The sequence below is a fragment of the Lampetra planeri genome, chromosome 49, assembly GCF_965212315.1.
Source record: "Lampetra planeri chromosome 49, kcLamPlan1.2.h2, whole genome shotgun sequence".
Taxonomy (NCBI): domain Eukaryota; kingdom Metazoa; phylum Chordata; class Hyperoartia; order Petromyzontiformes; family Petromyzontidae; genus Lampetra; species Lampetra planeri.
Genome location: NC_136155.1, coordinates 540,389 through 555,827, shown reverse-complemented (window position 1 = coordinate 555,827; position 15,439 = coordinate 540,389). Strand labels below are relative to the sequence as shown.

The window sequence follows — 15,439 nt, the reverse complement described above, 5'->3', positions numbered from 1 at the left end:
CGTAAAACGGGAGCGCGTGTATCAAGTGTTGAATGTTTCGAGAAGCCAATTGGGCAGGACACGCCAGAAGTGGCGTGCGCCTGTACCTTCACCGTTGCATGACAACCGCAATGCTTAACGTCAGCTTTGCAAGCTCCATCATAAGCCACGCCAAAGCTATCGCCCCCATCTGGCAGACTCAGAGTGCAGAGCAATAGAGCTGAGCTCGCCCACACAAAATCCGCGAGGGCAGCGGCGCGGCTGATGGACAGGAAGAGTAGCAGCCAATAGACCCAATCGTGTACGTGTGCACGTATGTTGAACTTCTTTATCACCGTGCGTGGGCCTTACCGTGCCAATCGGAGGTGCGGGGGAAGGACAACAAACTAAACACAAAAAGCAGCTCTAACGAAATGAGTTTTCAACCTTGATGATGACTTAAAAGTGCATAGCTCCAGTGGCTTCCTAATATCGGAAGCAGGAGCGTTCCAGACGGCCGCAGAAGCGCACATGAAAGCGCCGCGCGATGCGGTGACCGCCGCCTTTGTGCGATGGCAGTAGCCAAGAGCTGCTGTTGCTGCTGCCGCTGCCGCTGCTGTGAGGATGACCACCGGAGGAGTTTGCGTGACGATGGTTTATGCTCCTTGACGAGATCATCAAGGTAACAGCACTCCGTTGCGTGTCACCAATGGAAGCGAGGTGCAGCCCTGCCGTTGCTCCGATGAGGTGCATTTGGGTACCCTGGGAAGAGGTGTGAGTACCCACACTCTACCCCACCACATCTATTCAGACTCGCCTCTACATGAAATAAAAAATATATAGAAAAAAAAACTGTCTCTTTATTCGTTATTTATTTTACATTTTGTTATTTACTACTTACCTTTCTTATGCTATTCGTTGTGCACGGTTGCACTTTATTGTGTGCGCTGTTGTAATCGACTCTGCTCAGTCGGCGTTAGCCACTGAGGTCGTGACGGGTTTCTCTTCCGGCTCCGGCTGCTCCGTGCCCTCCCTGCCACCGCTCCCTTCCGTTGTCATGTGCACTGATGCATACTTCATTGGGGGCTATAGTGGCGCGTACAATAAAGATTGATCGATTGATTGATGTGATCTGCTGGGCGACCAACTGTGATGTATCCATTTATACTGCTGGCCGATGAGGATGATGAGGAGGATGAGGAGGACGATGAGGAGAATGAGGAGGAGGATGATGCCCGCTGTGCCATGGCACGGCGAAGGGGAGGCGACGCCGCTGTGGATCGTCCGACTGCTCGTTGCACAGATTCACGGTTAAAATCCTGCAGGAGGCTCTGAATATATATTATTACTGCTGTATGGGTATATTCATCATAAAGTGTGCGCCGTCTTCTTCACAGCGACCGTGACAGTTCCCCCTGACGTGATTCAGGAGTGAGTAGGCCACCGTGAGCCAGAGTCGTGTTCTGGATTTGACAAATTTGGAAGATTACACCGCAAACTACTCCATTGGGATTACACATAGCAGCCTGAATCGTCAGAATCTTTATCTAGACTGCTGGAGGAATCCGATGAGCTACGAAGCTCTTTGTCACAGATGTCCAGTAGCACAGTCACCGCCCCCCTACTGGCAGACCCATGCCTGCGCATAGGCCGGGTGCCCAGTCACTTTGTGCTGCGCGGGGGCAGCTGCCACTGGGGGAGGTGCCCTTTCAAACACGCGTCGAGGTGAGATGTCGCGTGTACAGTGCTCCGAGACGTCCCCGGTGTGAAGGAGGGCGGCTCGAATCAAACGCACGTCGCTCTCATCATTAACACTTTCCCATTCCGATGACGTACTTGCACATCGTCACCGTTTCTTCCGATTCCATTCCGATGACATACACATACGTACACGTACGTCATCGGCATAGAATCAGAATAAAATCTCAAATAAAAAGGCCACGCGGGAGGGCGTGTGGCACAGGTTGACGCTAGCTATCATAGAGTGCGGTCGTGTCGCTACAGTTCTCTGCGGTGAGTATGATGTCTTTAAAACAACGGCGCTACTACGCCTCTCTAAATTAAATTAATGGTAACCGCTTGTGCGTTTGGCGATTCAGCGGTCAACAGGACACCCACCCTGCAACTTGCAGTCATTTCCGAATGGCTAAAGGGTCAACAATGCTGCTGAGAATGGTGATGATGATGATGACAACGACAATGACGATGCTGATGATGCTGTTGCTCTTACCCTCGAACTCGGGAGCGAGTGGGTCGTCTCCTTTCCCGGGTGCCACACGGCTCACAGTGAGGTCGCCCTCCACCCCGCCACGAGTGTTCAGCAGACACGTGTACACGGTGGCACCTGGCAAACCACGAGCGTTCATCAGACACGTGTGCACCGTGCCACCTGGCAAACCACGAGTGTTCATCAGACACGTGTGCACCGTGCCACCTGGCAAACCGCTCACACGCAGGAACACAAAACATGCCACACGAGACGCAACCACAATAGACAAGACCGGGATGTCAGCGGTTGCCAGCCCAGCGCTCCGACCTCCGAGCCACCCGGTTACCCCCGCGCCATTTCACGCTGTAACGGCGCAATGGCACAAGTGCGGGGTGGGTTCACGAGATAATTTGGATTGAACGAGGCTTACGATGGAGTCGGTATATTTATTTCATTCGGCAACACACACACTCACACACGAGTCCTCGCAGCTGAAAAGCATCTGGAGGGTAATGGGGCACGTCGTTCCGAGAGTGGACCGGCACTTACAAAGTAGAAAGAAAAAAAACAACCTCCAACCTCTGATGATAACGACACAGTTAACTGCACTAATTCCCAGGAGGAATGGCACCTTGACATTCTTCGCACTAAAAATAATAATAATAATCATAACTCCCACAGAGCAGCTGTGCTACCCAGAAATCCTGCACGTGTCTGCAAATTACAAGCAGAGTGCAATTCGTGTCGCATAAACAGAATATAAAACTGGAGTCCCTCGGGAGAGATTTAAGAGCAAAGTCTGAATCCAGGTCTCAGTCGCGATGATTACACCAGCGAGGTGATGGTCTCGGTCAGGTCAAGGTTAACTGCAAAAAAAAAATCCTACAAAAGTTAATTAGTTTTTTTCAATCAACCCTTTCCCATTCCAATGACGTACACGTACACAGGGTGTGCGGCACAGTTTGGCGCCAGCTATCGTAGAGTGCGGTCGTGTCGCTGCGGTTTACTGCGGTGAGTAACAATGTCTTTAAAAACAACGGCGCTACGCCTCTCTAAATAAAATTCACGCCGAGCGGCTTGCGCGCTCCGAGATTGAGACGTCTCGGGAGGGGAAGGATGCATTGTAGCGGACCCTGCTCTGAGAGGCACGCTGTATTAGACGGCTGGCACGAGGAGAGCCGCTATTCCACCACAAGAAGGAGAAACTCTGTAGTGTCGAGTGAGAGAGGCCGACTGAAGCGACTCAGAAGTAGTTCTTTACGGGACATGTCTGTCGACACCTCGTAAGATAACTCAGAAAAAGTCAAATTGTGGATGTTTTCCATTTTTCCAAAAAGAGCGGTACTAATTTGATCGATTCCAGAGGGATGATGGTCCATGGTGATCGCCAGCCAGGAATTGAACTCGCACATTTTACGATTGCGAGTTGGGTGCCCATTCCACTGTGCCAACTCTCATCGAAGGCAGAGTTTATGAATCATTGTCATCAAACAACGTGGACTTCGCACCCAGAGAAAATCATTTAATCAACCGGTGGCTATGAGATGTTAACTACCTCGCCTGGTATGCAGGAGGTCGAGGGTCGTTCGCGACCCTGACGCCTGCTGGATATTTGGAGTTTGCGTGTTCTCCGCGGGGTCACGTGAATTTTCTCTCTGGCTTTTCCCTCCACATTTAGAAACATGCGTTTAAATTACTTAGATTATTTGGCTGCTATAAATGTCCACATGATGAGCCACTTCATTGAGCTCTCATTTGTGACCAGGTCGCTTCTGAAAAAGAAGCTAATAGCTCGGTGGGCTTTGCCTGGTAACATTAAAATAGTTTAGTTTTATTTGTATTTCTTTGAGTGATTTGCTTACCTTTCATATACTTTGCACTCATATCGTGTTTTTGTATTGTTTGTTGTTGTAACGTTCTGACCCGTTGCCCCTTACTGGACATCAGATTGCTCCAGTATAAATAAATATTCTGATTCTCACGAAATAAAGATTCTGATTCTGAGTCGCCGTGAGACCGGGATTTGAACCCCACAAGGCGGGTTCTCCGATCGTCGAGCCGCCCTCTGCTGGATGGCAGCGCCACCCACCTCGGATAAAAGCCGGCGATAAAAAACACAACATCAAAAAGCACGGGGCAAAAGTGGACGACTGGTAAATAAGTAAACGACGTTAAAAATGGGACAGACGGAGCTTGGCGAGTGATCAATGGCGTCGATACCCGGCGGTGATTAAACACCTGGTGCCAAAGGCGAGTTAACGAGGGCCGCCGCTGCTGCTGGGGAAGGGGCCCATCGATCAGCGGTGGGCGGCACGCGGACGTCACGACGGGGTCCCCGAGGCAGCGCGACAATCAACGGGGGCCCGGCCACAGAGGGAGGCCCCAGAGACAGACGTGGAGACAGAGAACGTACACCGAGGGAGACACGGAGAGAGAGACACGGACAGATAGAGGGAGACATGGAGTAAAACACTGAGAGAAAGTAGGAGCCATATGTGTGTACATGTATAATGATATTAAGTTGAACTTCTTTCGCACAGTATGTAGCTAACCGTGCTAATCGGAGGTGCAGTAACTCCCACCTCTTGAGACGTGCACCGAGACAGACAAGCAGAGAGATACCGAGAGAGATACAGAGACAGACAAGCAGAGAGATACCGAGAGAGATACAGAGACAGACAGTGAGACTTTGAGAGAGACGTGGAGAGATATATGGAGGCAAGTCCCACTGAGCTATATCGCTCTTTTTCACAAGTGACCGGGCCACAAATAATAGCTCAACGAGGTGGTTTATCACGTGTAAATTTATAGCGGCAAAATACTCTAAACGTGTGATGTTGATTCTAAATGTGGAGGGAAAAACCGGAGGACCCGGAGAAAAATCTACGCGACCACGGTCAGGGTGTAACCCAAGACCTCCTGTATACCAGGCGAGGTAGTTAACATCTCCTAGCCACCGTGGCACCCGTTAACATCTCAACGCTGGCGCGGAACTGGAGTCTTGTCAGCCCAGGAGAAGCCCAGTTTCCCTAACCCATCCAAATGATCGTGCCATCTGTCTCCCTGCTCGATACGCAAATGAGGGTCTGTTTAGCTCAGCGCCTGCCACGTTGATGAGCTGCTTTCAATTATTCAAGTTTGGCTTTCTGAACGCACCCCGACCCGATCTCGTGTGCAGCATCTTTATTCCGATCGCGTAGATCCCCCGGATCCACCGTCACCGCCTGCCCTAGGCACGCACAACTCTTGACGCGTGCGCGCTCTTATCCAGATCGCACGGTGAAGAGGGATCTCCAAATGACACCGGGCGACACAGACGGGCACGGCAGAGAGAAGAGAGAGGAGCACGTGGATGTGAGGACGTGCGCAAGTTTCGGGGACGTGGGATTGACCGTTAAGGAGGGGACGTGGGTCGTGGGGTTTGAACCGGGTTGATGGCCGGCGGCGGAGGCCGACCCTAGAGATCCGCTCGCGTTTCAGCTGCTCCCGTTTCGGGCAGGATGTTGACGGTTGCATCACATGTCCATGAGGGATGACGGCCTCCATCAAGCAGTGCACATCCACACACGCGTGCACACTCGTACACACTCACGCAAAATCAAAAGATCCCGCCGAATAGCCTTGAAAAGACTGCTGGGGCAAGAGCTGTTAAGCGAGCACCTGTCAAGGCCGGCACGGCACACGAGGGGGTGGGTGGCCAGCACCACGCCTGGCCGCCTTTGTCTCCACAGTGGATAAGTGTACGCATCGCACCAAGTACTCATTTGACACTGAGTCAACCTAGGAGAGGCCCAAGATCGGTTCAGATAATCGTCACTGGTGTTGGCCATAAGCGGGAATCAAACTCGGGTCACCGGATTCGTAGCGCGGTGCGCTAACCGCGACACCACCGCTCCCTCTTAAACACACATACAAAGACAAAGATCCCCCATACAGCCTGAGCAGACTGTTGGGGCAAGTGCTGTTAGCGAGCAGCACCTATGAAGGCCGGCACGGCACACGAGGGGGTGGGTGCCCAGCACCACGCTCGGCCACACTCACCCACTGGCTTGGAGACGTCAGCTGTGAAGAGCCAGTCGGCAGCTTTCTGAGCGTCGGGGCCCACGAGGTAGAACTTGCCGAAGTACGACATGCTGAACACTGCGACGGCGTTCCGGCATGACACACACTCGTCTCGGATCTACATGCGATGCGAGCGATAGTACAATGACCTCATCATCATCATCATCATCATCGTCGTCGTCGTCGTCGTCACCAACATCATCAACGACATCATCACCGACATAATCAACATTAGCACAGCACCATCGCCATGATTAAAACTTCCTGATCACCATCATCACCATCGTCGTCAAATGCATCTTCATCATGAACAGCATCAACACCATTATCCCCATCAATCACCATAAAACTATCATGACACTGCTGTTAGAGCGTGGTAGAGGTTCTGCTAATGAAGCTGTTGCTGCTTTCACTGATGATAATGATGGAACTGCCAGTGGCAATGGTAGTACTGCTGGCGACGCTGCTTCTGCTGCTGTTGAAGATGATGGTGACACTGCTGGTGGTGAAGCTGCCATTATTGAAACAACTGCCAGTAAGTGGTGCTGACGATGACGATGCAGTTGCTGTTGAACACGTTGGTGGTAGTGGTGCTGACGATGACGATGGTACACGGGGGACTCACCACGTGGTGATGGGGAGGGAAGTCGAATGTGTACTCGTCCGACAGGAGGCTCTTGTATTTGTAATCCTGGTGGGGCTTGTGACCGTAGGAGCCATAATAGTCGTAGGGGAGAACCTGCAGCATGCGACACACACACAGCATCACTGAGACATGGGGAGAGCCTACAGCATGCGACACACAGCGTCACTGTGACATGGGAGAGCCTACAGCATGCGACACACACACAGCGTCACTGTGACATGGAGAGCCTACAGCATGCGACACACACACAGCGTCACTGTGACATGGAGAGCCTACAGCATGCGACACACACACAGCGTCACTGTGACATGGGAGAGCCTATAGCATGCGACACACACACAGCGTCACTGAGACACGGCAAAGGGCCTGGAAAACGCAACGGTAGACCTCATTGCTACTTCTCAAGGATTGATGGTTACTGGTGTTACCATCAATCGCATCAGAACATCAACAGAACTCAGTGCAACCAACACTATGGACCATATAATAGACCGACAGAGACCCACAGAGAGCCATAGAGACCCACAGAGACACATATATACCTATAGAGACCCACAGAGACGCAGAGATACATTAAAAACCAGTCTCAGTGCAATTGTGGGCCACGGTGGCTATCTTGTCATACGTCACCACGTTAGTGAGTGCGGGTTGATGAACAGGAATCAAAGACGTGGGAGAATATTGGTACAGCACAACCAATGCTTTTCTGCAATGCCCCATGCTACCCGCAAGCAAACCCTACAGCCTATAGCACCTGTCATGCAAGATCGTTGCCCATCCAATCACTATCCATCATCAACCCCGCTCAGCTTCCAGGATCGGAGGCGATCGGCGCGTTCCGTAATTTGCCGACATTATTTACGTGGCTCGTTAAAAATTCAAAGATGCTGCAACCCCCCCCACCCCCTGTCACGAGCGCTGTTTATTGTCGCAGCAGTTGGCTCATTACTGCCGCCAGTGTCCCACGCGCAGCGACAATGAAGCCGTGATCAAAACGGGACGCTTGGAGTTTGAGCCGCGCTGTCATCCCTCAAGGTCGGTTAGACGCGTCCTCACAAGAGCGTGGGAGTGTGCCTGCCTGCCTGCGTGCTCATGGTTGGCGCGCTGCGCTACGAGCCCGGCGACCCGAGTTCGATTCCCGTATCAGTGATTCCTGTGAGCAGAGACACAAAGATAAAGATCCCCTGTGTAGCCCTAACAGGCTGTTGGGGTAAGTGCAGTTAGCGAGCATTTATGAAGGCGGGCACGGCACACGAGTGGATAGGTGGCCAACACCAAGCCCGACCGCCTTTGTCTCTCTAGTAACGATGTTTACACACCACATCAGGTACTCATTGAGGCTGAGTGGATCTAAGGGAGGCCCAGGACCGGTTCAGATAATCATCACTGATGTTGTTAATCGAACCCGGGTGGCCGGGTACATAGCGCAGTGTAGCGCTAACCGCAACATCACCGCTCCCTTTTATAAAATTCGACCTCGCATCAGCGATTCCCGTGAGCAGAGACAAACACACACACGCATCCCATCCCACCCACTCGGTAAGCACTGTAATATTTATCACAAATGTGAACCTCGCTTATATCAGCTTCTGTTACAGTGCTTATACTGTGCGCATGGCTCAATGTGGCACAAGTAACACAAAGCATTTTGAGACTTTGTTTGCACCTGCGGTTTACGTTTCGAGGATGACGCAAATAGGATTGAAACTGCGACTCCGAATGTTCGAGGGCCACATGGCTGGATGTGTGGGCGAGAATGGGGGCCCCAGATTAACACCGCTGCCACACACCGAGGGCCGGACGCACGCCTGGCCAAAGGGGACAGAACGCATCACAGTGGCGATGTCGTTTCGTCGGTGGCAGCGGGCGTGACGGCACGATTTCACAAGTCGGATCGTTGGCTGCATACGGTGCAAAATAAGTTGAACATGGTACAAAAAGGTGACGAGGAAATTCATCGACACGGGAAACGGTTGCTTATACAGTCATACCCCGATTCACGTCTCGCCCTTATGTCGTTTCACAAATATGTCGTCGTTGTACGTGAACACTGCTCCCTGATGAACGTCGCCTCAACCCACACTTACGTCGCTAACAGAATCGTCCATCCTCTCTCGTAGCCGTCACCCACTACCCTGTACACGAACCACTTTGCTTCGCGCATAAGGAAATGCACCGTACTGTAGAGTGCTATATATTATTGACGTGCGGTGTTTTGGTAATTTAAACAATTTGCTTTAATTTACGACAAATGTCGCGCCTGTCAGGGACGCATCGCCAACATGAACCGGTATTGCTCCAGTTGGTTATTTGCAGTTGCACTGTGTTCTGGAATAGGTCCATGAATGGCTCGCAGCTCTAACGCTGGATTAGTCAGTGGCATTGGTTTCAGAGGCCAAACCGTGCTGATGAGGCCCAGATTAGCTAGAAACCACTCCAGCATTTGCTTGTGCAAGTAAAAACCTGACCGGGATAAACTGATCCGGAAAACTCATCGGTCGACGAGTTGAACATGACTTTGTCTTGACAATTAACCAATTAAAAAAGTCAAAGTGCCCCTTGTCTCAAATACACATTGGGCTTGGCAGAGCTGTGATGGCGGCCCTTAAGGCAGTGGTGGAAATTGTCCATGATGGCATCTCGATCTTGATCTTGAGTGATTCAGGCCAGCCAGACTCTGCCGATGCCAAAACGGGTCCAGGGTTTGCTTGTATTCAAACAGTGCTGCTGAAATAATGCACTCCCAGAAGGCCGTGCCGCCGATGGGTTGCGTAAGAATAATTTTTCATATTTTTTGAAGCGGAGAGGCGGATTTGTTAAGGAGCACACACACACACATATTGTCTATTCATTTATATTCTCCAAAATGACGCTTGTGATTATATTGTGTCACAACAGAGTAATTCCCAGCTCTCTGCTGCCTGCATGGTCTTATCGTAATTGCGCCATCATGATGGGATTGGTGTCCACTAATTTCCCACACCCCTGGTGCCGCCGTATGATTAACAGTGGAATGAGCCAATCGATAATTATTTATTTAATTTCTCCTGCGGAAAACGTCGGCCGCAAACGCCGCTTTGGCTGCGACGGACTTTGCCAAATCACAGTCGCCAGCAGGGAAATCAATCCAGCTCACCGGGTCTCCAGCCCTGCGCTCGTTCTGCCGCTCCTCGCACAATACGGTAACACGCAACACTTACGAACGATGTCTTCTTCCAGGGGTGGGGTTGGCGGTCATTGGGGACGATTGGCGTGCGGCCGGGGACTCTGCGCTTCGGCCCTCGCTGCGCTTGCCACGGCGTCACTCGGTAACGGAGGGGACAAAGCTCCGGGTGCACGCCACTCGGAGCTTCGTTCCCGCCGATTCCATCCAGGTCGGTGAACCAGTGAAATATTCCCGTGCCCGGCGCACCACATCCACTTTGCCTCTCCCTATGGCTTTAGCTACGAGCCTTGTACGCCTGTACGTTGAGCTGCATTTTCACCGTACGTAGTCAGCCGTGCTAATCGGAGGTGCCGCCATACTCCAGTATATCAGTGACCTGGCAAATGTTCAGCGGGCGCTCAAGCTCTGCTATGGTCATGTGATCATGAGGACGGGGAATGATCAGAGCACGCCGACTCGTGCGAAGTGTAATAACATCACGTGAGTGGCCGTCAGAGACCCGGCGACAATCGCCGTTTGAATGATGAAGGCGTTGCTGGCAGAGGAGTGGTCCCTCTATACCAAAACCCAGACAACCCACACACGCACCCTTACACGTGGCAGTATGCGCACGGACGTACGCAATTTCCTATCCGTGCCAATTGCGTTGCGATGAACCAGTACCCAGTGGCCAAGACGTGCCAGTATGCAATGGTAGGCCACGCCGGTCACGGTCCACAACACCAAACTCTTATCTTTTAAACAGTCGTGTTGTGTTTAGTTTGTTGTCCTTCCCACCGCACCGTAGATTAGCACGGTTGGCTACGTGCGGTGAAGCTGTACGTACGTGCGCACGCGTGGATACCGGCACGTTGACAGAACGCCTCCTAAGCCCGTGGCACCAAGCGTTCCCGTGGAGGGGGAACGGGGCGAGCATGGCCTACACTAGTGACGCGATCTAACCCAAAAACCTTTATTATGAACCTCTTAGTTTGTAGGAGTGCAGTTTAAAGCTTTATTAATGAGAACAAAAAATACTTTAAAGTGAACTACATATTACATATTTATACATATTTACAAATACGTATTCACGAGCAAAAGAGCTGTACAGCTCAATGGGCTTTACTCAGGTGGAAAACTTCTGCCTTCTGTGCTGCCCTATTGCTCGATAGCGATACACATTTTGTATTTTTCACACAGCGGCGTGATGCACGCAAAATTGTGTCTCAAAGCGCCGCAAGAATTGCAACGCGACGGCGCGGGGTCGTGACGGAGGGAAATGAGACGTAAAACAATTGAGCACGTACGTCAGCGGCTCCTTCCAAGTTGAACCATCCGGGTCTCTCCCACCCGTGGCGCTCTTGGAACACGCAGCCTTGCTGCTGCAGCACCTGTTCAGAGTCAACAAAGAGAACGGCCATGAGCATCACGTGGTCATCATCATCAGCATCATCATCATCATCATCGGCAGGAGCAGCAGTGGCATAACCGTCATCAACACAATCATTCAACATTTCTTCATCAACACAACAATAATTATCACCACCGCCATCATCGTTATCGTGACCATTAGCAACATCATAACTATCAACTTCGAACAACACTATTATTGTCATCACAACTAACACCGCATTCATCATCAGCACCACCTCCATTATAATCAACATTACCACCATCATCGACTACGACCATCATCATCATCGTCGTCGTCGTCAATATAACTACCAGTCTTCATCGTCAACACCACCAAAATCACCATCACAACTACAACAACCTTAACCACCATCAACAACCTTTACCACTCCTACCACCGTCATTGTCATCACTATCAACCACCATCGACGTCGACACCACCATCTTTATCATCATTATAACAATCACCACCACCATGACCATCATCATCATAACGACTACCACCATTCTCATGATCAACATGACCATCATTATTATAACCGCCATCTTTGGCTTCTCCAATAGCCCGACCACCACGACTAAATAATATCATCATCCCACAATCATCATCGTTTTAGAGGCAGGCCAAGAGATGTGACGTGAAATGTCCCTTTTATTTTTCAATGCCACCGTGACCCGCAACGGCCAAGGCCACAACCTCCTCCCACGGTGCCACTCCGTCTTGCTTTGTAATCGAGGACATAACGAGCGACGCCAGGGGATTAAATGAATTGCGAAAAATTAAGAGCCACTGAACCAACAAAACGGTTCAACGGTGAAGTGCGAAGAAATGTGAAGAAGTGCGAAGAATCTTCTTGGTTCTTTCGGTAAAGTCACGTAGAAGGGAAATAATAAAATAATAAAAATAAAACATAATAAAATACAATTCTCACGACGTTTCGGCTGCTTGCGTTGTGACCGAAACGTTGTGAGAATTGTATTTTATTATGTTTTTTATTATTATTTTATTATTTCCCTTCTACGTGACTTTACCGAGGAACCAAGAAGATAAATCCCTGCAGTCACGAAAGCTTTAAATCGAAATTTAAGTGCTAAGAAGAAGTAGAGCGCGGGAAACCTCCACAACATCCGTTCTGCTGTGGGGAGCAACGTTAAGTATCCACGCACGCTCCCTAAGCTGGCGAGAACTTCAAGAGGCATGCACCGCTGACATTTGGCTGTGTTTGGATTTCAGTGCAAGGTCCCTTTTAGCTCCTCTAATTAAGCGGGAACAATAATTCAGCTCGTGCAGTGGCCGCCAATGTCACGAATGAGCCGGCAATTAAACTCAAAGCTTTGGCGAGGATTATGGGCATCACGACAACAATCCTCGACATTATTTTAGGAAAAGCATAATATTTTAACAAATTTAATATCACCGTGTTTTCAAGCATCTGTTGTGCATCTGTTTAAAACGTTTGTAATGTCTCACGAAGCGTTTGGCTATCTGTGTGCGTGTGTCCCGTGACACCCTTGGACACCCGTGTAAAAAAGATCAATAAAGGGATCGTGCAAGGAAATCATAAAACATAATCATGCATTGCTCTTTTATACACACTCGTAATAATAATTACAAATAATGTCAGCCACGTTAGTGATTGGCGTTGTTTGACCATACTTCACCACGCTAGTCGGTACGGGTTGGTGAACCAGTGGGGCAGATGTCCAGGACCGGCTCGGACATCACTCGCGCAACCACGTTAGCCGTGCTCAGGAATTGAACTCGGCTCACGGGATTTGTGGTGCGGCGCGCTCACCACACCGCTCCACCATACGCCCTCCCACCCCTCGCACCACTTAACCGGTGAAGTGCCGTGACAAAGCTTGGACTCCTCAGTGGGGCGGACCCCCCGGTGGTCTAACTGATGCTCGCCGTCCACACACACACAAGGGGGACCTCGGCCGACTTCGCACCGCTTTTATAATCCCTGGATATCAACCGTCGACCCGCGGGGGAATGGGCTGTCGGGTGTGACTCAAGCAACTTGCACTGACCCTCGGTTGTTCAGCATATGAATGCGTACACCGCTCGTGAAGGTGTCGGTGTGCGCTGCAGGGTGGTGCAGTGGTAACACCTGTACCTCACGGCAAGAAGCGCCTGGGTTCGATACCCAACTGGGATCCCTTGCTGTGTCGAGTGTGCATGTTCTCCCCGTGTTCTGCGTGGGTCTCCTACGGCATCTCCGGTTTCTGCGCATTCACTACGATAAGGAGCCGAGAATGTCTGTGTGTCCCGCGCGTGATGTCACTCCACGTCGAACAGCCCCCCTCATTAATAATCATGAACATGTGATGTCCTCCAAATGGACACCCAGCGGGTGACGTCACTCCACATGGGGGAGGCGAGGCGCCTCCTGCCCCCTCCTCGGCGTCAACTCACAACCCTCACTACAAAGGCAGAACCCTCATGTCATCACGTGATCTCCCTAACGCTGTTGAGACATCGAAGTAAAAAGGACGTCGTGATGAACAAGGGATTATAACCTTTAAATAAAGTAAGTCTGTGTCATCGCGCCCTTACAAATTGCACACGAATTGTTGCTATGAATATCACGTCGCGGTCTGCTTTTTGCTTGCAAGTTTCAGATTTACTGCAATACACCCGTCCTTGGACGGGCAAAAAGCAAGTAGCTAATAAAACCCCACAAGGTAACTGACATTGGCCAAACAACTCAACGCTGATCAATGGCATTGCCCCCTACTTTAACAGTTTGGCAGGATTCTCTGGAAAAGAGTCTTGAGACTCAATGAGGCTTTCCTGGGTATATACACACACCAATAATAACTAGCTCTGAATCATATTTGGAATAGAATCCAAACTAATTAATCGGCACCGTACAACAACAATAAAAAGACGAAGATCCCCTGCGTAGCTTTTTAGACCGTTTGGGTCAAGTGCTGTGAGCGAGCACCTATGAAGGCAGGCACGGTGCACCAGGGCGTGGTGTGGCCTGACCACCACGCCCGCCCGCCTTTGTCTCCCCAGTCACACACACAGATACACATTAAATCAAACAAAAGCACTTACACACTGACACACTCACCCGCTCGCTGTCTGGGAAAAGCCAGCCAGCAGTATTTTGTGCATCGGGTTCGGACCGACGTCAGGAATGATCACTGTTGGGTCGAGTATTGGCTTTGAATTTATTTGATTTATTTTTCATTTATTAGGTATAACCCTGTGAGCCATGCAGCTCTTGACTCGGGTACTGGGTTCCAGCCAACTGTGAATCAACGTGGGGTTGTCCAATGGAGAGGTATGAAGATCTTGGCCCGCTCACCGATGACTGTCAAAACAAACCCCCCCCACTCCCACAGCCCCCGTTATTGATATCTGTGAGTCACTTAAACTGTCTGACTGCAGCTCAGAGGAGTCGACATTTCAGTTCGACTGGCGTGTGACCAACACATCCATCGAGGAGCCAGCGAGGAGGCGACACGGCCTCGTGTGGAGAGGAGGCAACCGGGGAAAGGTCGGGAAATACGTTCCCGCGAAATCAAATTTCACAGGCTGTCATTGCAGACGGAGAGGGCATGGAGGAGAATTGGACTGAGTTTAGGGTAGAGAGGCAGGAGAGTGTGTGGAGGGGATTACAGTGAAATGAGAGATAGGAGAGTGCGTGGAGGGGAGTAGAGTGAGATGAGAGGGGAGAGGTAGCAGAGTGAGCGGAGGGGAGTGGAGTGAGATGAGAGGGGAGAGGTAGCAGAGTGAGTGGAGGGGAGGAGAGTGAGATGAGAGGGGAGAGGTAGGAGAGTGCATGGAGGGGAGTGGAGTGAGATGAGAGGGGAGAGGCAGGAGAGGGGAGTGAGATGAGAGGGGAGAGGCAGGAGAGTGCGTGGAGGGGAGTGAGATGGGAGGGGAGAAGTAGGAGAGTGCGTGGAGTGGAGTGAGATGAGAGGGGAGAGGTAGCAGAGTGCGTGGAGGGGAGTAGAGTGAGATGAGAGGGAAGAGGTAGGAGAGTGCGTG

At 50.9% G+C, this 15,439-nt stretch overlaps 1 protein-coding gene across 4 annotated transcripts in view; it reads right to left on the bottom strand.

Annotated features, from left to right (window-relative positions):
* Positions 1-15,439, bottom strand: part of SARDH (sarcosine dehydrogenase) — a 77,872-nt gene that overhangs the window by 34,968 nt on the left and 27,465 nt on the right. For all 4 annotated transcript variants that reach the window (XM_078616094.1, XM_078616092.1, XM_078616095.1 and 1 more), the window contains 4 exons: positions 11,328-11,411; positions 6,855-6,968; positions 6,209-6,347; positions 2,189-2,302 (listed from right to left, as the gene is read on the bottom strand). In XM_078616094.1, coding sequence (XP_078472220.1) covers positions 2,189-2,302; positions 6,209-6,347; positions 6,855-6,968; positions 11,328-11,411 — 451 coding nt within the window. The remainder of the gene's footprint in view (positions 1-2,188; positions 2,303-6,208; positions 6,348-6,854; positions 6,969-11,327; positions 11,412-15,439) is intronic.